Here is a 21,278-nt window from a genome sequence, read left to right as displayed (position 1 = left end):
GATAATGTCCCTTAAAGGTTTTTATTTACATTTGTTCTCTTATGCGATACTACCATCTCTGTACTACCCCAGAGTGGGGCTACCACTTTCCTGACTGCTTCTTTCACTCTTTTGGATGAAGGAATTCTTGTCAATGCAAGTCTACAATTAGCAGAACACATCTTTCAGTAAGTAACTTGATATTTGAACTCCTTCATTTTGGAAGATTCCAGAGCATTTAGATTCCCTAATTTGGCTTTGAAAAATATGTTTATCTTCTAAGTGGTTGTGTAGTCTGTAGTATACTTTCACAACACGTTTTTTATAAGCTCTTTGGTTTTGACTGAAAGGTGTTTCATTGTTTCTATCTTCTAATTCACAGCGCAAGTCTTTACCTTCTTGACATATGGCACTCTTTTCTGATGTACTATGTATTTCTTTTTTCTCTTGCATATCTTGATTCCTAGCATGAGTTAAATATCATCTCCATGATACCATATATTTATGCTTGGCATTAAAAGTTGCCATTCTCAATGATTATTGAGGTGGGCAGTGTCAACTGTCTTTCTAAAGACGTCTACACCCTAATCCTTGTGACCTTTCTTTTTGTTTTTGTTTTTTACTTGGCAAAAGGGACTTTATAGAAAGATTACATTAAGGATGTTGAGGTAGAGAGATCCTCCTTGATTATCTGTGTGTGTCTAAGCTAACCATATGAGTCCTTAAAAGTGGAGATCTTTTCTCTTCTGTGGTCAGAGAAAGATGTAATGATGGAAGAAAGGCACAGAGAGATGGAAAGTTCCTGGCTTCAAAGGTAGAGGAAGGGGGCCATGAGCAAAGGAATATAGGTAGCTTCTAGAAGCTAGAAAAGGCAAGGAAACAGATTTTTCCCTAGAGCCTCCAGAAGGGTACAGCTCTGCTGACAGCTTGATCTTAGCTCTGTGAGATCCTTGTTGGACTTCTAAATACAGAACTGTAAGAAATACATGTATGTTGTTTTGAGCCACTAAGTTTGTGGCAGTTTATTATAGCAGCAAGAGAAAATGAATATAGTTATTGTGCATTCTATGGGAAGGAAAACATCTAAACCATAGAGTTTTGTTCCACAAACCTTTCCTTATTCCCCTGAGACTAACTCTTGTCCTTTTCTTTTTAAACAAAACAAAACAAAACTCTGTGGCTTGCCACACTGTCTGGTTTTATAGTTTTATAAGGGTATTTTCACAATATTCTATTCAAAGATTTTCTTGATCATGCTATTGAGCTTTCTTCTAAATATGTTTTTCTGTTCTCAATAATATATGTACTGATCCCTTCCAAGAACCCATATCCTAGGGTTATTGGGATATTGTAGGTCATGGTCCAGCAATTGAATCTCAGTCTTCCCCTTGCTGTGTGTACTAAGTTCCTTATTTCCTACATGCTCTGTTATCTTCCAAAATCTTTTTAAAAATGGCCAAAGTTTAAAGAAATAAACAAACATGGATTTTGCCTAGCATTTTGACACATGAACATGTGTTTGGAATTAAATAATTGAGTGCTTTCTATGTACCATGATGTCCACATTCATTGTTTTCTTTGAATCTTCATGATTACCATATGTATCGTGTCCTAGTATTACCCCATGTTAAGATAAAAACAAAACAAAACAAACTGGGCTTAGAGAGTCTAAGTGATTTCCTCTAAGTCTTGCAGCTAATAAGAGGTGGAGGTGCAAGTCAAGCCCAGAGCCCAAGTGTGTCTGCTTACTACAGTTCATGGCTCATGGCCAGCAGCATTGCCAGCTCTATATACCACTGCTTTCTTTTTGGCATTGGTTTCTGGTTGTCAGGGTAATCCCTGCCACTGATAATGAGGTTAACCCAAGGATGCATTCATCGCAGTAGAAGTGTATGGGAGTTGGGGTGGAGGAAAGACAGAAAGAGAGAGATTGACTTCAGGGGCATTTTTTGGGAAGAGCATTGTTGGGGGCATTCATATGTGTGCACACATGGGAGTGATATGGAAAATATTTGTCAACCTGTAATCATCAACTAATTAGAATGAGTGTCTGTTATAACACTGGTGCTGGAGGCACCCTACAATGACAGGTATTACCCCATTGGCTGGTGGATCTTAGGGTGGTCTGAGAGATCCCAGGGGAAGACACTTAGGGATCCTCAGGCTGTAGCCATTTATCAACTGACAGCAGAATTTCTATATTTTTGCATAGAATATCAGCCTTGTAGGGGTGGAACTGAGTGAAGGAAAAAAGATGTCAGAGTGAGATAAGGCTATTGTATACTCAAAGGTATATTTGAAATACCTTAAATTGATATAACAAATCTAGTCTCATCCTGTTCCAGTCTTTCCTTTACAGAGCAGCCAGAATAATCTTTCTAAAACAAATTTTGACCATTTCATTCATTCCTCTCTCTAAAACTGTATGATGGATCTTGTGTCTGCCTTCTCCCTGATGAGAAGAAACTCTCAGCTTGATGTTCATGAGACCATGTGATCTGGTCTGTGGTTGCCTTTGAACATCTTCCCCCCCCCCTCAACACACACACACACACACACACACACACCCCTTATCCTCCCATTATGCCAAAACTATTTGATATCTCTGGAACACAGTGTGTTAACTCAAGTACTTTTGCTCAAGAAGTTCCATCCTGGAAGTCTCCTACTAATCCTTCAATACTGAACCAAACATCGCTTCTCTGGGAAGCCTCACTTCCATCTGGACTTCACTAGAAGCACACACATAGCTCTTTCTTACCTCTGATTGCCTTCTGTCAAAACTGTTTAGTTGTAGGTCAGCCTCTCACCTCAGATTGTGAACTCCATGCCCATATGTCCACAGCAGCTATCTTTCTTCATCCTTGTAGCCACTACTGTTAGCTCTATGCTTAATTCATGGTGGGTTCTCAAGAAATACTCAAGAAGATAGAGCAATCACTTCCATAATCTCACTGATCCCTGCATACCAAGGATGTGAGGTGCTGGAGCCTCGGCTCTTATGTGGTAAGGCCACGGGCAATCCAGTCTTCTAATTCCAGAAGGGAAAATTCGGTGACATTGTATCTTTTTATAATACTCCAATAATTAATCCAGAAAAATCAAGTTAGGACCTTTTTGGAATATACCTCCCCTAAGGCTGGATTAGTTTCCATCTCTAATGTCTTTCCCTGATGATACCTATTCTTAGGTCCTGCTGCATCAGGAAGTTTCCAAGAGGCTTTCTTTTTGAGAAGAGTGCCTTAATTGCAAAGTCTCCTTGCAACATATGCCTGGAGTGTTGGGCTGGTTTGGGTCCTTCCTCTGTCTGTCCCTCCTCCTCTTCTCTGAGCTTTCCCTGGGCCTCCACATCCAGATGTTCCAGGACCAGTGACTGGCTCGTCATATGGTCCTTGGGATCCAACAATCAGCCATACCCCGAAGGTGTTCTCTAGGAATCTATGGCAAGCAGGACTTTTAAACCATGACCTTATGCAGAGCGTATGTGCAGATGTTTCAAGTTTCTCTCCAGCATGGCTGGAGATGCTCACCTCCAGCTCTGGCATCCCATCCTAACCTTGGTGTCCTCAGTGCTGGATTTCTCAAACTATGACCACAGTTCTTTGCTGCCCACGGCAATAGTATGGCAGCCAATTTCACTTTGGCTTTACATCATGTAAAAGTATAGCTTACAGATAACTATAAATTCCACAAGTAGTCGGTGAAATATTTTGTATGGCCTTGGAATTGGCTTTAGAACAGTTCCTGCATGCTGACCTTGTTTTCAAGTGAAAAGTAAGCAAAGGAAGGTCTAGAGCTGTGCTGTCCAATATGGTAGACACATGTGGCTATTAGGTCTTGCAATACGATCAGTCCTAATTGAGGTAAGAATAAAACACACTTGATTTCAAATATGGAATGAAAAAAATGTAAAAGGTATCCTTAATAGTTTTGAGGTTGCTTACATGTTGAATGATACTATTTGAGATATTAAAAGCTTACACGAAATAAATTGTTAAAATCAATTTCTTCTATTTATCTTTACTTTTTAAATGTGGATAACACTGAAAATTCCATATGTGGCTTGTACAGTTTGCTATTGGACTGCACTGCTCCAGAGGATTTGCCTGGTGGCTCTTTAGTATTAGTAAGCTAAATGTGTACAGATAGACTAGAAAGTTAGTGCATAATGAAAAGGCAGAAAAGGTTATGAATGACAGAAGGAAGCTTCTGCTCAGATTTTTAAATTTCTGTTCCCTGAATACGCCAACATGCCACCTGCCTGACAAGCTTTTAAGAAGGTTTGATAATCCTCAGAGAAATGAGGCTGAACCAAATGGCATCTGTCTAAGGCTCACTGCATGGTGCCTAACCTCAGAGGCTTAAAATCAATATTGATTTTTGTCATTTACTTCACCCTGGCATTTAAATATCCCTAAGATTTATTGCCTTCAGGTTTTTTGGTTAAGATTCAGTGATGGGTGTGATAGCAGGGGTGGTAATAAGTTATGTAGATATCATTTAATTTATGAACTCTGGAGCTCAGGGGTAGTTTTCAGTTCAAGAAATATATTAACCACATACACATCACCCTTCATTTTGCGGTGAGAATTTCCAGGCTGGGTCCCTATTGTGCCACTTAATTTATGGCCTGGCCAGGTACCTGGATCTGAGCACGATATTTCAATATAAGTTGCTCCCACATTCAGAGAAGGGAAGAAGATGGGCTTGCAGGAAGCCAGCTGGACAGTTGATGGATTGCTCTATCTCCTCTCCATAGGCTGGGGCCTTAAGGAGCTTTTAAAGCTTGTCAGCGGTTTGGGTCTTTTTCTGCTCTGAGAAGCTGCACACACTGGCCTGGACAAGCAGAATCAGCCATGCTGCAGCAGAAGGAGGGCAGCTCCCAGAAGTTACTTACGTTGACAGCCGGAGTGCCAGGAATTCCCCGGCAGACACTCATCACACTTAGGCCCTGTCGTTCCCGTCTTACACTCACAAAATCCTGAGCCATTACAACGATCATGGACTGAGCCCAAAGGGTTACAATAACACTCTGTAGAAACAAGACAACACACAGGCTGGAGACAAGTCTGCACAGCTTACAGGTTAGCAACACAGGAGCGTCCCTTAAATGCATTGCTTACTTAAAGGACGATGTCCGCTAATGAAATGCTTGGGCAAATAGGGCAATTTTGGTCCCTGAGTATTGATTTCCTCGCCCTTCCATGATGCCATTTTCATGATACGGGAGGAAATTAACTGAAAACTTCCGGGGAAAGAAGACATCATGCTCTTCATGGCTAACGGATCATAATAGAGGTTCCATTTGTTAGGGCGTTTTTAGATGGTTTAATGAACACCATGAGAAGTTTGTGTATTGAGTATAAATCAATATGCCATCAGTGTAAAATCTGTTTTAAATTATTCAAATAGGCTTCTCTGTTACACTCAATATTTGAGAACTGCTGAACATCTTTAAAGTGCACTGTGTATGTGGTTATGAATGCACTTTGTTCATTTGAAGGTATTTTTTACTTTATGATTTGGAAGAATATATATCTATCTATATCTAGGTAGATATAGATACATAGATATAGATATAGATATAGATAGCCTGTAGATGTTGTTTAGATACTAGGCACGTGAGTGGGGTTTTAATGCAGCCTAGATTAATAATCATGAAAGAAAAATAAAGTGTGTAATCCCAAGTAGATTTCAACATCGGCATAATTTGAGACATATGTTTTTCATTATAATGTCTACTGGAAGGACAATACAACTTTGTTGAGTAAAAAGTAAAGAGAATATTTTCTTGATTCCTCACACATTCTTATAAGGATATTTTTGCTTCTGAAGCTCTACTTCGCTGAAAGGCTGAACCTGAAATAGGAATTTCTTAGGTTTCCATTAGTCTGAAAGGCAACAACAGCTAGTTTGCAGCTTTTGGAATTTGGGGGCCAAAGTTCCTTTCCTCGCTATCCGACTGTATAATCTGGGCAAGTCTCTCTGCCACTCTGTTTCCTTTATATTAAAATGCCCTATTAAGCGTTTTTTTTTTTTTTTTTTTTAATCCAAATAAAATACCGACCAACCGACTAACCAACCAAGAGGAGTCCTGCAAACTTCAGGTTACTAGCATCAAATTTAGTGTTTTAGATTGGCAACAGAGATTCAAGATTTAATGTTATAAAGAGGTCTGGAAGTTTGTCGGGATGAATTAGACAATTTCTTCAAAGAATGTACAGGGCCTTAGAATTATGACTTATTTCACGTTTCTTAAGTCGATTTTTGAGTTCAGCGTTATTGTGATACAAACATTATTAAGACTAACAGTGTGGGGGAAAAATAAAACTAAATAAACAAAAATTCTTCCTCCTTGCCTGACTTGGTTTGTGCTTAATAACTAGAATTTTATTTTAAGTGGGCATTTTTAAATTTTAATCTGTGTGTATATGGGAGTTGTTTTTTAGAATAGTGATTTTGTTGTGGCTTTAAAAATTTATAGATATGTATTTAAACTTACTCAACACTTACTTTGTTCCTTACTATTTAAGTGTATAAGTTGATAGTGAGTCACCAACACTTCATAAACTAAGAAGTAGAGTTATATCTGGCCAACATGGATTCAGGTACTACTCTAGTTAATTAGCTCATAGCAATTATATTAATATAAGGGTTGAGATGCAAAGATAGTAAACAAAAATTTTTTTTTTAAATGTGGAACATCTATACCATAGGACATCCCAGTGATTGTCACAAGAAAAGGCAATTAAGTGTGTTATTCAAACAGTAATGAAAATAAGTGACAAGGAGAGGTGTGGTCTACACACCACCTATGTACAAATAACTTAGTTTTTTAAAAAATATCATTTGTGAGACCATAGTCAATGGTGGATATTGGTGATGGCCTGGGAGTACTATATTTTATTCCATGAAATTAGAAAGAACATGCAGAACTATTAGGCTGAAAACAACATGAACTATTTTTGGAGGTTTGATTAAAAAGTTACACTACAGTTGATTTATAGGTATTAGAAGTGTCTTGTCTATAGAAGGTACCTCTGGTTATCTGATCTTGGGTTTCAAGTGGTATAAAAAACCAATACAGCCTATTTTGAGATACGTTTAGTAGTAACTACCCAGCCCTGTGTTTCCTTCTGATGTCAAGCTTGTTATCAGAGATTATTAGCAGTGATTACTCAAGGTCATGAACCCATATCCTCTAGCTTCCTGCTTAATGCTTGAGTTTATATGAAACAGAAGCATGCAAGGGTGTCATCTTCATGTAATTGCTGCATCATACAGGGTAATTACATGCATCTTTGGAGACATGGCTGTGCTTGGAATTTGTATGAAAATGGTAAGTTCACCAGTAGTCACAAAACAGCAATCATTGTGGCAACACGGAATATTGCATTTTATATTTGCCATAATATAAAATGGTGCAAATAGTTTATGACATCTATTTCAATGCAGTCTACATTTTGTCAAAGATAGGGGCTATTCCCTTACAACCAGGGGATGGATTTCACTGTTATTTGTTCAAGAAATGGCAAAGTGCCTTTCTTATCCTCAGAAGTAGAGAAGACTTAGATGAAGTTAAAATTTTCCAAGACTGGAGCTTAATTCTGTGAAAGCGAATTAGGTAAATATCCATTCATTTTCATTTGTGCCTTCTATACAAAAAGGTATTAAACTCTCAATTACTTGTGGTGCATGCTCTTAAATTTAATTCTCAGTCCTGCCTCAAGCCTTTTGGGGGATCTGAACTGTGGAGAAGAGAGATCTGAACTGGTTCATGCTTTTCCAAAGGGCAAACCTTGGCTATAGGGAACCAATGGTTCTGAGAGAGCAAACTCTAGCCTTAGCCTGGTGGGTAGGCAGTCCTGATGCCTCTACCCTTGGCTCTTCAAGTGGGAAAAGCAGAATCCATAGCTCTTTTAGGAAACTGTTACTGATTGATTCTATGCATATATGAACTCGAGAAAAAAGATAGACAGTAGCATATACCAGCTAGCCACATTTTTCAATTCATTCTTTACAATTTTACCCCTTAGGAAAAGGGCAGCAATTTAAGGAATTTTGGTATAGGGAATATTGTAGTTAATTTTAATTCTCAGCTAAATTTAATCCCCAAATTCTCATCTTTGGGTTCAGCAATTTACTTGGTTTGAAGAGTATAAAATATTGAATAGAAACATGTTTGCCTCAATAAAATATAAAATTCCCCAAAGGTTTATAATTTTAACTAACCAACTTTCTAGAAATGGAGAAAACAACTGCTTTTGATTTAAGAAGGAAAACATGTATATTAAGTTTTTCATATTTCATCTCTATGTTATTTAAAAGACAAAAGCTAAACAGGCTATCTTCCTGTCTGGAGATAATCCAACATAGATTTACAAAAGAACTACACCTCTTAAAATTTAATAGGAAGTGCAGGTTTCATGGTCCACAAGATTACTTTAGGACTAGAAAAAGACCAAAGTTCATTAGAACAGAATATTCCGAGTAAAACACTGGGATATTGTTACCTACTAGATATTATAAGGAATGAAATCTTTACTTTTAGGGCTTTTTCTTTGTTCATTTAAAATAATATGACTGTATATAAAATAATATGACTGTATATATAACATGACTTAACACTGTAAAATATTTTAATCTTAGGTATTTTACATAAATGATTTTTATTACTATGTTCCTATTTATTTTAACTTTTTTTGTTTCCATATTTATGGTATGACATTTTTGTATTTCTACAAATGTCATTCAGTGAAATGTAACTCTACATTCAAAGTTCTGAAGTTACATGTCTTTTGGGTTATTAATAACCTCAAATCCTTGTAACCCCAATAGTTATAAAGGCAATTGAACTTCTGTTTGCAAGCTCACAGTGGAATTGCTATTGTCATCCAAAAAGTATACCATAAGTAGAAGTCTGACAAGCTTAGTTTTGCTAATTATGTCAGGATAGTTGGGAGAAGGTGTTCAAGCTTTGAAGTCAGGAAACTAACTCTTTGTGAAAGCTGTATGATTTGGGTCAATTTGCCTTACTTTTCTCAACTAGAAAATAGAGGAAATTATCAGAGGAATACTTACCTCCACAGTTTTGTTAATGAGGATTAAGTAGAAAAAAACATATCTGGAAGTCAGTTCACAGTTTACCAAGTGTTTTCTGTGCATCCCATATGATCCCAGTTTGACCAGGAGTTCTGAAATAACTTACCTAAGGCATACAGCTATTAAATAGCAAACTGGGACTTGAACCCAGCTCTCCGGCCTCTAAGTCCAGTGATTTCTCCACTAATTCACAAATAATAAATAAGGAGGCATTTTGAAAAATAGAACATACTGTAGATATAAACAGTATTATGTAAACTTGGCCTAACTGAATTCAAAGTTAGTTGTACAGCTATCTTATGTGATTCTGGGCAAACTGCTATATGACCTTAACAATCCGATCAGAAAACAATGATCTCAGAATTGCAGACGAATTAATTTCTTTTTTGATCCAAAGACCTCCTGCCATTTTACAGCATGTGTTTTCTATTTAAATTAGTCTCTGTTTGCAAAATTCTACTTTGAAAATTAGTTGCCTATGTTGTTACCTACTGGTGAGGTAACAGATATGCATGTACCCCTGACCATTTCAAATATATGCATTTCTTCAAAGTAAATTGTGAAGTGAAATTCCATTTATTGTTTCTTATTTTTCCAACAGCTCCCTTTCTTAAAGATGGGTTCCACTACACCAAAAGTAGGACAAACTTTTTTTGGGTGGGAAGGGCAGGTTCTCTACAGTTGACTTGAGCAGTAGTCATGGTGGGGACAGGGGAGAGTACTCGGGAGAACCCTGTGGACCCAGTTTTCCAGAGCTAATTTACCTTGGAAGCTAAGAGAATTAATTGCCTAGAATAGCTTTGAGAAATTGCTTCTCCTTTTGGGGGCTATAAGAAAATCAAATAAATGGAATTTCACTACTATGAATGGAAAAGTCAGGCAAACTTCTATATTACCAATTGCCAATGACTTTCAATTCCAAATGGCAATATTTTAAATCAATTGATATTTGTTGGTTACCAATTATATGCAAGAGTTTATCCTAATTTCTCATAACTATAATTAAATATCATATAGTGAGTTTCTATTTTAAAAGTTGAATGTACAACTTAAGACTTTAAGTTTGGTATTACCAGGTTTTAAGATTTCATGCAAAAAAAAAAAAAAAAGAAGGAAAGAAAAAATAATAAAAAGAAAATTCTTCATCTAAACATGATTTTTGGCTCACCATCTTTAAACCAACAATAACAAAAGGACTCAGAATATATCCCCCAATTCAACCAGCATAAGAAAACTTTATGTCTACCACAAGGACGTTTCTCCATTGAGAAGGCTCATTCTGGCTCAGCCGTGGTGCAACTCAACAGCCTCTTCACCTTAAATAGCTCCCCATAGCTCGAAAGGCACAGAACAATAGCTGAAATTATAATGGAACTGACCTATGCACACATTCTCATCGTCCAGCTGTGCAGAAGCATTTCTGAAGTAGCCCAGCCTGCATAACTCACAGTGCTGCCCTCTAGTGTTGTGTTTACAGCTCACGCAAATGACTGTATTGAGCAGATCGATATAACTGCATCGATTGGAGTGGCCGAAGCATTCACAATCTTGCAAGGAAGAACAGAAATGTATACAGAGTGTATACAGTAGCAGAGTCACAGCACACTACATGCTTGGATAAAATGAGGAGTGGAGAAAAGATGGAGGGATGGCATTACATCGATGTGATGCAACATGACACACGGCGTCCACAGGTGGTGGTGATTGGCATGGGAGTAGCATCTGTTTCGAGCAGGATAGAAAGGTTGGACATTCAGAACATGACTGGAGAGTGTTAATTTTTGGCATACAGTATGAACAGAAGCATTTGCAGGTGTACACCTTTTAAAATTTGGGAAAGCTCTGTTGCCATTGATGCAAAAATCTAATTTTTGCACGTTGAGACTTTTAATGTCTTTGTGCCACTTTCCCCATTTTTTCTTAATATTTGCACTCTTAGAAGGAGGGAGGGAATTATGTGAGCATTGAGGGCCTGAGCCTGCCATCATCGATGACTTCTTTGTTTAGAGTCTCATTATTATTTAGTAACTTGGTCAGGGTTTCCCAGAAATTGTGGCAAATTTCACAGGGATCTAGACAATTAACTAATTCTCTATTTTTTGTTTTTTCCAAATGCTAAGAGGGAAGACAGTTTTTGTCAGTTGCTCGTCAGGCCAAATCTGATGTTGATCTGTGAGAAAAAATATAAAAAGCAGGGAGATGATTTGTATGGGAAAACCGCTCTTAAGAGCAGTTTCTTTTTCACCCAAGCAGTTTTCTTTTCACCCAAGTCTCAAGCTAAATCTACTACAAAAGAAGGATTAGGCAGCTGATGATTGGGCAGTACCCTCAGATTTCCTTTTCTTTTGTTTCCCCAGATGGTTGGAGGTGTCTCTGAGGCTGAGGAGTGATGGCTGGAAGGACTAGACCAGGAGATGGGGAAAGAGGAGGGGAGCAGGTGGGGAAGGGTGGAGAGTGACCAGATGTTCTCTCTGTTGCATCTCAGGGAAGCAAGAGGTTGTTGATCTAATCCAATGTTTTTCAAAGAAGTGGTAAAGACAAAGCCTTTACCAGTGGTCACAATGATCAAATCAGACAGAAAAAAAAGGTGGGAAGAGTAGGTAGGTGGGGAGGTTAATTTTTTCTCTCAAAATATGGGGGTAGGCAGAGCTGGACATTTATGAGAAAGGTCAACCATGGTAGTGTAAGCCTTCTTTATCTAATCTAAAAGTACTCCTCTTATTAATGTCTGGCTTTTATTTTACCTCACTAGGAAGCCAAACACAGCCACTATTTGCGCCTATTCATTCATTCATTCATTCATTCTTTAATTTAATATTTTATTGGGATGATTACCATGTGCCAGGCACTATGTAAATGACTGAGTTTCTTTTTTGGCCTAGACAAATTTTGGAAGTAGTGCTTTGGATGAGTATGGAGGAATAAGGAAGAGTGACTAGAATTTTCCTTTTAATATACTGCTATTCATCAGAGGGTGTGGATTCATTTAGTGCAGAGCCATTGTTACAGTAGAGGGTGGACGGAGGTCAAGATCTTGAAAGAATAAAATCCAATTTGGATAGGAGCAAAGGAGGGCACTGGAAATTGTAAAGAGTGGAAGATACCAGGACTAGGGTCAGCACCTTGGGGGACTCTAGATGCTTAAAGAGAAGCAAGAAGAGGGAGGCTCCTGAAGACAAGCCACTTTCTTTAGGGGAGACTAGTTTTGTCATGTATCTAAGTGTGGTGGGGACTGGGATTGAGAGGAGGCAGAGAAAGAAGGAGAGAGAATGGGGCCTTGGGACTTGGATGTGGGGGATGGGGTAAGAACATACCTGCATAAATGCAGTAGTTAAGGCATGCCACATTATTAGTAATAAAATAATAACAACAAAAGTAATATACAGACCGCCAAATTAAATTTTCTTAGAAAGCAAACATTTCATTCTAATACATTATATCTGAGTTACACCTAGTTTATGCTGGCATTTCTGACTTGCTAGGAAACCTGAAAGGCCTCTAGAAACTTCCTTGGTTGAAGATTGAAGTGGGGAGAACCTTTCTGGTCTAGAGCCATCCAAGAATAGAGTTTGCAGGAAGGAGATCCAATTCCCAAATCTAATTGCTTCTCAGGACTTCTCCAGAGCTGACATTGCTGAGGAGTGGACACCAAAAGCCCTGTCCTCTGGCTCTCCCTCTCCCAAAGAGGTTCCTTGGTGGGGGTGGTTCTTCACATTCACCCACCCCCATCCCTCCCACCCCCAGGCTGGCCTTGGTGCACCCACTATAATTTATTCAGCTTTTTTCAAAGGGACCTTTTCTGTGCACAAATTGATCCTAGGGACTTTTTGAAACAACACAGAAGTCCTTGTTGCCAAAAAGCTTGCTTTGTGGGCAAAACAATCCCATGCTTAGAATAACTAGAAAGCAAAGGAGCTTGTGCTAAGAAAACCAAACAGAGATACAGAGTGATCTAGGGAGAAATTCATTTAACTTGAGAGAAATTAGGAAAAACTAACTTAACGCTGGACTTAAACACTGAGTCTTCCATGAGGGGACATAGGTTTTATTAAAAAAAAAAAAAAAGTGTGTGGGTGTAGGGGGAAGGATGAGCATTTCAGGTGAAAGGGGAATAGAGTATGTGAAAATATGAAGTTGGGTAAGTGCAGAGAATAATGCTAGAGAAGTTTCAGAATGTAGTTCCCTCATGTATGTTTGAAGGGTTCTGTAGGATCTGCCCAATGGCCAGAGCTACATGCTGAGCTCCCATCTGGCAGTTTTATCCAAAAAAGAAAACATATCCTTAGATATTCAAGTTCAACACTTTTAAGACCCAGCCCATGAATCTCCGTAGACATATCAGATGTCATGCTATCACCTACTGTTCTTTGAATTCAGTGGATAGTATACATTTTGTGATAACATTATTTGTTTCTGGGTCTTGCTTGAGAATCAATTTATTATTTTCAATAGGATGAGGTAAGTAATATAAGTTGTACAAATAATTATATATAAAACTGTACCAGCTAAACACCCAATATTAATAAATTTATTTTAGAAGATAAGTGGATATACAAATGTTTTATAATCTAGGAAATAAAGTAGAAATCTGATTCTTTTACAACTTCTAAGACTCATCTGAGACTTCAGTAAAGCTGTCTTTGCTGGCCATGATATATTTGAGAATGTAAAATGAGGAAAAGATCTTTGAGAAACATGAGAGCACTGGATAAATGCAAGGTATCTCAAATGTAATTATTAGGCTGCTGGATTATTTTTCAGTATTCTGTTAATCTACCACTCTTTAGGAAATAACTAGTCTTTCCACCTAGGCACAGAATCCTTGAATGATCATTAATGGTGTGGTCTGAGCTACATTATCATATTAAGACCCTGTAGGGATGATATTAATAGTTCAATATTTCTTTGATCTTCCAATTCATTGACCTACCACGTCCTCCCTTCCCTTCTTACAAAGTACAGAGTCCATGGTTCGTCCTTACAGTGACTTCTTTCTATACACTCTCATCTCGCTTGCCCCCCCCTAAGAGCTCACCTGAATTATAGTCTTCTGGGAAGACTTGATCCTGCTTAAATCCAACTCTCCACTCGCCATGCCTATCCCGCAGCAGCTAAATGTGACTGGAATTTTTCTCCAACTATTTTGAAACAAATCTCATTTTAATTTCATGACCATAAACCTTAAAGGGAACTTTAGGACTGCCAGACAACCCTCTTGCAACAGGGGACTTCTGGTCCACCACTGTAATTTGCTTCTCTTTCTTTCCTGCTCACTGATATAGGAAAGATGTTAGGGTTCGAAGCCGATGCTAAGAGAGAATTCTTGAGACGTTCTTGGTGCAAAAAGATGGTTTAAGTAAAGCACTGGGACAGGACACATGGGCATAAGGAGCTGCACTGGGGTCATGAGAAGTGGCCCGATATACACTTTCAAGTTGGGAGGAGGCTAAGGATAGCTTAAGCCTCTAAGGAATTTTGGAAGCAAGGTTTCCTGGACCTTGAGGGGGCTAGCTATTGTCGGGAAATTGCATTTATTTTCGTCTAATGAAACCTTAGTCTTGAGATCCTTCAGATGTATATCAATGAGCCATATGCTTGGTGGATGACTGCCAGCATAGATCTTGGGGGTTTAAAGATAAAAGAACTTTTATATGTTAAAGTAGACTTACAGGGTCCCGGGGGTCAGGTTAGGATTGCCTTTTGCCCTTAGCCAAAGTGTCAACATTGAGGCAGCCAGGTCCCTAGAAGAATGTCACTTTGCCTGTTTCAAGGACTTGTCAGTGGGCTGTAGATAGTAAGGAAATTTAATAATTTTTCTTCTGCTTTTGTTTCCTACATCATTCACCATTGTTTTCCCCTCTCTTTTCCTTTTTTTTTTTTTCTTTCTCCTCAAATGCCTCAGGGCTTAGTTCTTGGAACTCTTTGCTCTTTAGGCTTACCCTAAAGACAGGATTCTTTACCTAGCCTCATGACTTTATATACCATCCAAATGCTGACCTTTCCAAAGTAGTTATTTCAGGCTAGATCAACCACCAGTTAGACATTTCCTCCAGACTGACCTACACCACTGCATTCTTAGTCTACACTTGGACATTTAATGGATATCTCAACTTCAAGATGTTTGTAAGAGAACTCATAGGTCACCTTCCCAAACCAACAACTCACCCAGACAACCCACCCCATCTCAGTAAATAGCAATTCTGTTCCTCCAATTGTTTAGCTCAAAATTCCTGGAGTTGGGGCGCCTGGATGGCTCAGTGGGTTAAGCCTCTGCCTTCGGCTCAGGTCATGATCTCAGGATCCTGGGATCGAGTCCCACATCGGGCTCTCTGCTCGGCAGGGAGCCTGCTTCCTCCTCTCTCTCTGCCTGCCTCTCTGCCTACTTGTGATCTCTGTCTGTCAAATAAATAAATAAAATCTTAAAAAAAAAAATTCCTGGAGTTGTTCTTGACAGCTCTTTTTTTCCCCCTCATCCCCAACAAACAATCAATCAGCAGATCTTGGCTATCCTTTAAAATACTTCCTAAATCTCATCACCTCTTACTACCTCATCTTTAGTTAAAGGCACCTGGATTATTGCTTTGGTCCCCAAACTGCTCTCCAGGCTCCATCCTAGTGATAGTTTCCTCTCCACACATCAGTAAGAGTGACTCTTTCAAAACTTTAATTGGGTCATGACACCCCTTTGCTCATAATCCTAATGGCTCCCTGTGTCATTCAGAATATAAGACAGAGTTTAAATTCATTCATTCCCAATTGATTTGGCCCCTGGCCTCCCTCGTGTCTCACTGGCATCACTCTCTTCTTCATTGGCTGTATAAAGCTCCATGTTGCTCTGCAAACATTGCAGGGACTTCCCCCAGGCCTTTGCTCTTGTTGTTACCTCTGTGTGGAATACTTCACCCCTGGACTTTCCTATGACTTTCCTCAGTTTCTTTTTAGGCTTCTGTTCAAAGAAAATTCTATGACCACTTTATCGGAAATAACAGCCCCCGGCCTAAACATAATAATCCCCAATTTCTTAAACCTATGTATTTATTTATTCTTTTTAGAATTTGTAGTATCTGAAACATATACTTCAAAAAATTTTCTGCCCCCATCCTCTGAGCATAAATATGTGAGTGTAGACCATGTCTCTTTTGTTCACAGATGTAACCATGAAACTCAAAACATCTCCCAGAGCATACTAAGCACTCAAAAAAAAAAAAAAATGTTGTCAAATGAATATATAAGTAAATCAGTGATCATCCCGAGATGCCTTCCTTTGCAAAACAGAGGAAGATATGAGAGGACAGTTATGTTTAAATTCATTCCTCCCTATATGAATTCCACGAGTCTGGCTATATCCTGTATATTAAAGAGTCTCGAAAAACAACAGCCACACAACAAGATATAACTGAGTTAGTAATTATTTTACCTGAGGGTTGTCTATATGTCAATGAAGATCATTTTAGGCAGAGAAAAGATTTATAAAAATTGCCATGGTTTTATATAGTTTTTCAATCTCAAATTACATTGTAGACAAGTTTTAATTGCTGTTGTGTAGACAAGCTTGCGGGGTCCTCTAGAACCCATTTCCTTGGTGTGGCATGAAAGCATTGGCAACACCTATTTACTGAGAACAACCTTGTGTCAGGGAACAACGTGAACCACTCCTGCAGGATCTACTGCAGTTTCTCAACCTTGGCACTATTTATATTTTGGGCCAAATAATTCTTCATTTTTCTATATACTGGAGGATATTTAGAAACATTCTTGGCCTCTGCCTACTAGATGCAATAGTAACCCCTAGCTGTCACAACCAAAAGTCCCCTGGGGAGGGGGCAAAATCCCCCATCAGACATGTATGACATCATATAAAGCAGTTGTGATAATATGGTACTTAGGAACTGGCCAGTTAAGACCAATGAAAGCTAGAGATGTTTTAGAAGAAGAGTTCAGAGTTGGCTTTCTAGATCAGGAAAGACCCAACCCTCTAGGTAAAGGTTCTTTCTGATTGACACTGGGTGGGCAGAGGGCTGGGTAAGGAAGGGTTGCCAGAAATAAGAGGCTGGAGAGATAGAGAGTGAAGGATGAAGAATAGCAGAAGAGGAGGGGTTAAATTTCCCCTTGGTGTCTTCTTTCTTACTGTTCGCCATGTTGCCTCTAATCATAGGTTGCATTGCTTACACAAGTATGAGATCAAGTACTCAGAATGGCACAGGTAATTTTTTCTTTTTTAGTCAAATGAGGAAAGCTGCTGAAAATTAATTTTAGTCCCTCAAAAAAAAAAAAAAAAAGGATTTGGGAAAAAGAGTTTAGACAGAAAGGGAAAGAATGAGAACTCTTTAGTATTTTCCCCTTGCTACATTCAAAGAGTCACCCTACCTCTGAGGGGCCTTCTCCAGGGGTGGCACTGAAGTGGCCATAGCATTTTGCTGGTCTTTACCTCACCCCACCCTCTCTTGCAAACTGATGTAGCTTATGAAACTCTTCCACATACATCATTTGATGACAGTATGGATTTTTTAAATAAGTCATTAGGTGGCCTCTCCCTGCCTCTGGAGATGTGTGTGAACCTCATGAGTGCTGCAACCCCAAGAAACACAAGATTCAATGAGACAAGGTCGAATTCCAGGTCAAGAGGCCTCTTGTATTTCCAGTGTGCTTGACATGACATAAAAGAGATGGGATCTGTGAGAGCCCCTATTGCTTTCTTTTCTCCTCCACCTCCTTGGTTTCTTTGTGTAGATTCATGTTTTGGAGATAAAGAAAGATCACCGTCCTGTGGCCTCAGTGACCATCTTCTGATGTGCACTCATACCCAAACAGGCTCAACACCCTAGGAACCTGTGGCTTTTCTGTTCCTAAAGAACTTAGTCCCCCAATTTCAAATCCATCCACATTTCCCTCAAAAGAGCACCGTCTGTATTTGATATGTAAAAGCACATGGTGAGGAAAGTTTAAGACATAGTTAAATACTGTCAGTTTCCCCTTTCCCAACTTAGACCAGTTACATCTTTTTCTCTATACACCACAGAAGGACCGACTCAACATTAATTAAAATATGGAAAATGATTTGACTCTATTCAATAAGGAATAAAGAAGCTATTATGGTCATTTTCACCAACTGGGTCAAACTAAATTCAATTTTGCTAATAAATATATTTCTTTGTAAGAGGTGTTTCATGAAAAAAAAAATCAAAACATGACATAAGCCCAACAGTCAAGGGTGGAAAACAAGACACACCTGTCACATAGGACATTTAAAGGAAAATGGTAAAATAAAAACAGGAGTCTTCATGTTTCCTGAAAAATCTTCATTCTGTGAATGACAGATGCTAGCTGGAATGGGCTATTCATGAGTCACAGATGAGATACTGCTTGCTTTCATTTAAAGAAAGCAATATAACTATTATTTTCAGGTCATAATCAATGCTTCACCGAGTGCAGATCTGCACTGGTATTTGTTCAAATTCATTCCAAACAATGGAAATAGACATTATAAGGTATTTCACTTGTCACAAAGTCAAATGGGCACAACACATGGAACCTGCCGTTCTGTTCTCATGAAAAGCATCCTTGAAACTCACTCTAAGTGAGTTTCCTTATTTTCAATGCAAATGAGCAACAATGTTAATACTCTGACATTCATGTTCTAAACAGGATCCTAAACTGTGTTAATGTTATTCACACATTAATCTTTCAGAAAACAAATGTTGCAGCATTTTTAATTTACAGCAGTCAAGTTTTGAGTGAAGCTTTTTTTCTCTTACAGATGACATTTTCAGTACTATTTGATGCATTGATTGGAATCAGTCAACATGCCTCACCAATAAGCTGATGGGTACACTTCACAGATATTCCAGATTCATACAGTGCAATGTTTCACAACACATAACACCATGAAATCACTGTATGAATCCAAGAATTCCTACCTCTCTTGTGGTTTGCAACTTGAACAGAAGAAACTGTTGACAAAGCTAATTTGGGAGCAACTGGATAGGTTTAAAAGAATGAACAGCACATTAGAAACAATAGTGAAACGTTCAAACTGTAATAACTTATCATCAACCCACTTGAAAAGTAGCCCTAAAGGAAGAGACTATTTGTATATGCTGTTTCTGGGAGATGGTTTCAATCACAAAGGAAGTCTTGTATTTGGCTGAAAATGGCTTAACATTGTCAGTAATAAAGCTTAGAGGTTTTATTTTCAGAGGAAAAAGAATTACCGTTTAAGTTAAGAATCCAGTTACGTAACGATTATTCCAGTAACAATATGAATATTAGGATCCTCTATTGTCCCTCTCTTAAAATAGTAGCCACGTTGAGGTAATTCGCAATCTCATTGCCGCAATTCACTATGGTCAGTCGCTTTGGGTCACCAAAAGCTCACCTATGTATAAGCCAGTTCAGATTATTTTTGTTGAGCTGATTAGACATCACAGAACAGAATCACAATGGTCAACCATCTGGCCCTCAGTCTCAGAGTCACCTTGAGTCTGTCTATCTTTAAAAAATGTAGTCTTCTTCCCAACATTTATTACCTTTGTGGTATCCGTTCGCTAATGGCAGAGATTTCTCTCTAAGTTGCCTGCCATTTCTTTTCCAATTATTCATGATGAGTTGTTTGTGAAGATAGCAAAAGCAGGGTAGAGCCTGATGTTCTTTGCAGATGTTGACAAGATAAATTACGCCTGCACAGAACTGGCCTTTACTAGAAAGTGCACCTTTAGCTAAAATTTCAAGTTTAAGCACTTTGTTCAACTGCTTTCCTTCTCAAATAAATTCATTTGAACACGTTATACAGTTTTGAAAAAACTGCACCTGGAAATTTCTGAGAAAGTTTTCAGTGCTGTGACACTGACAGAAAACATAGCAAAATAATTAAGTAGGTCTGTTTCAGGTTTTGAACAATGGGTAATCCTGTTCATCTCAAAACTCACTGTGGAGAAGTGTTAAGTCTTCGATCCTGTCTTGTATAATTTGTTGAGCTATGAAATTCCATGGAAAATACTGAGTGACATTTCACTGAAGATGCTCTCATTGAACTTGCCAAGGAATAAAGCCACTAAACCTCCCCCGAATCCTCACAGAATTATATTAATAGGGGTGAGCATGATCTGTACTTCTTCCATGTATGTATGCAGAAACTTGAAAAAAATCATTTGGAGCAGATGATTAAGATAATTCTATTTGCTACTAATATATGTATCTAGGACAGTCTCGATTTCATCACTCTGATCAAGGACTGAAAATGCAGCCCTTCCAATTTGACTCCCCAACAAATTGCTAATATATTTTGTTTTGCTTAGCAGCTATTTCCTGGTTCCTCCTTTTGCTCATTTCCTTCTCCATCTGTATTCATTAGAGTTTAAAAGGAACATCCTGTATGTAAGGAAGGAAGGTGGAAGCCAAAAATGTGCCTTTTTTTTTTTTTTGAGAAGAAAGAAGGCAAAAGAAAACAATTTTCCATTGAAATAAACTCCTATTTATATATGTCTATGTATATCTATAGGCTAGACGTTAATGGGAATTTAACATTGCACTGCATCTTATGAATTCATTGCCCAGTTTTTAGAAGTTCTATTTCTTCCTGTGCAATCACACTGCTTCAGTCTCTCTCTTTTATTAATTTACTTAGTTTTGATGTTAGAAATCAGAAAATAATTACAGCTTTAAGGACAGACAGCAATCTGCCCTTAATCGTTAATTCACAGAGGATTTAAAGGGGAAGCCCCAGCAGAGAAAAATATACTGTGATGTGGAAAACAGAAAGAGAGAGAGAGACAGAGAAAGAGAGAGAGAGAGATCCAAATTTTTGCCAATCAATATGGAGCAACAATAAAAGAAAACAGGTCTTTTAGGGGTTACAATACTTCCTTTATGTATTTTCCCCTTGCCCCCGACCTTCAATACAACTGATGTACCAGTCAGTTTAGTTAAGAAGAGCAAAAGGGAGACAGTGGAAGGATGTCTGTAGCAACTCACAAGTTTTTAAGACTTATTATTTACATTCCAAACTATGATGGCAACAAAATTCCAGGCTTCTCTAGGGCCTGACAGACATTCAACCTAAATTTAATAAAGAGCTTATAATTTCTATGCCATCTAATTTTTCCCTATGTCTTCACTATAATATTTCCAGGATGCTCTTCATATTAGAAATAATATTTGGATCATGATTCTTTCAAAGGCATGGCATTCATGATAATGCT

The 21,278-nt window shown here is 38.3% G+C and overlaps 1 protein-coding gene across 3 annotated transcripts in view; it reads right to left on the bottom strand.

The window, feature by feature from the left end:
- The window catches only part of NTNG1 (netrin G1), a 343,207-nt gene that overhangs the window by 38,725 nt on the left and 283,204 nt on the right, over window positions 1-21,278 (bottom strand). The window contains exons 7-9 of one of the 3 annotated variants that reach the window (XM_059375576.1): window positions 18,999-19,058; window positions 10,461-10,628; window positions 4,877-5,011 (exon numbers count right to left, since the gene is read on the bottom strand). The exons of 1 other annotated variant lie outside the window; for it this stretch is intronic. In XM_059375576.1, coding sequence (XP_059231559.1) covers window positions 4,877-5,011; window positions 10,461-10,628; window positions 18,999-19,058 — 363 coding nt within the window. The remainder of the gene's footprint in view (window positions 1-4,876; window positions 5,012-10,460; window positions 10,629-18,998; window positions 19,059-21,278) is intronic. One more of the 3 variants, XM_059375578.1, reaches the window with a different exon arrangement.

The sequence above is a fragment of the Mustela nigripes genome, chromosome 14 (assembly GCF_022355385.1).
Source record: "Mustela nigripes isolate SB6536 chromosome 14, MUSNIG.SB6536, whole genome shotgun sequence".
Classification (NCBI taxonomy): Eukaryota; Metazoa; Chordata; class Mammalia; order Carnivora; family Mustelidae; genus Mustela; species Mustela nigripes.
The sequence above is the reverse complement of the archived record's forward strand: the minus strand, read 5'-3'. Positions and strand labels throughout refer to the sequence as shown.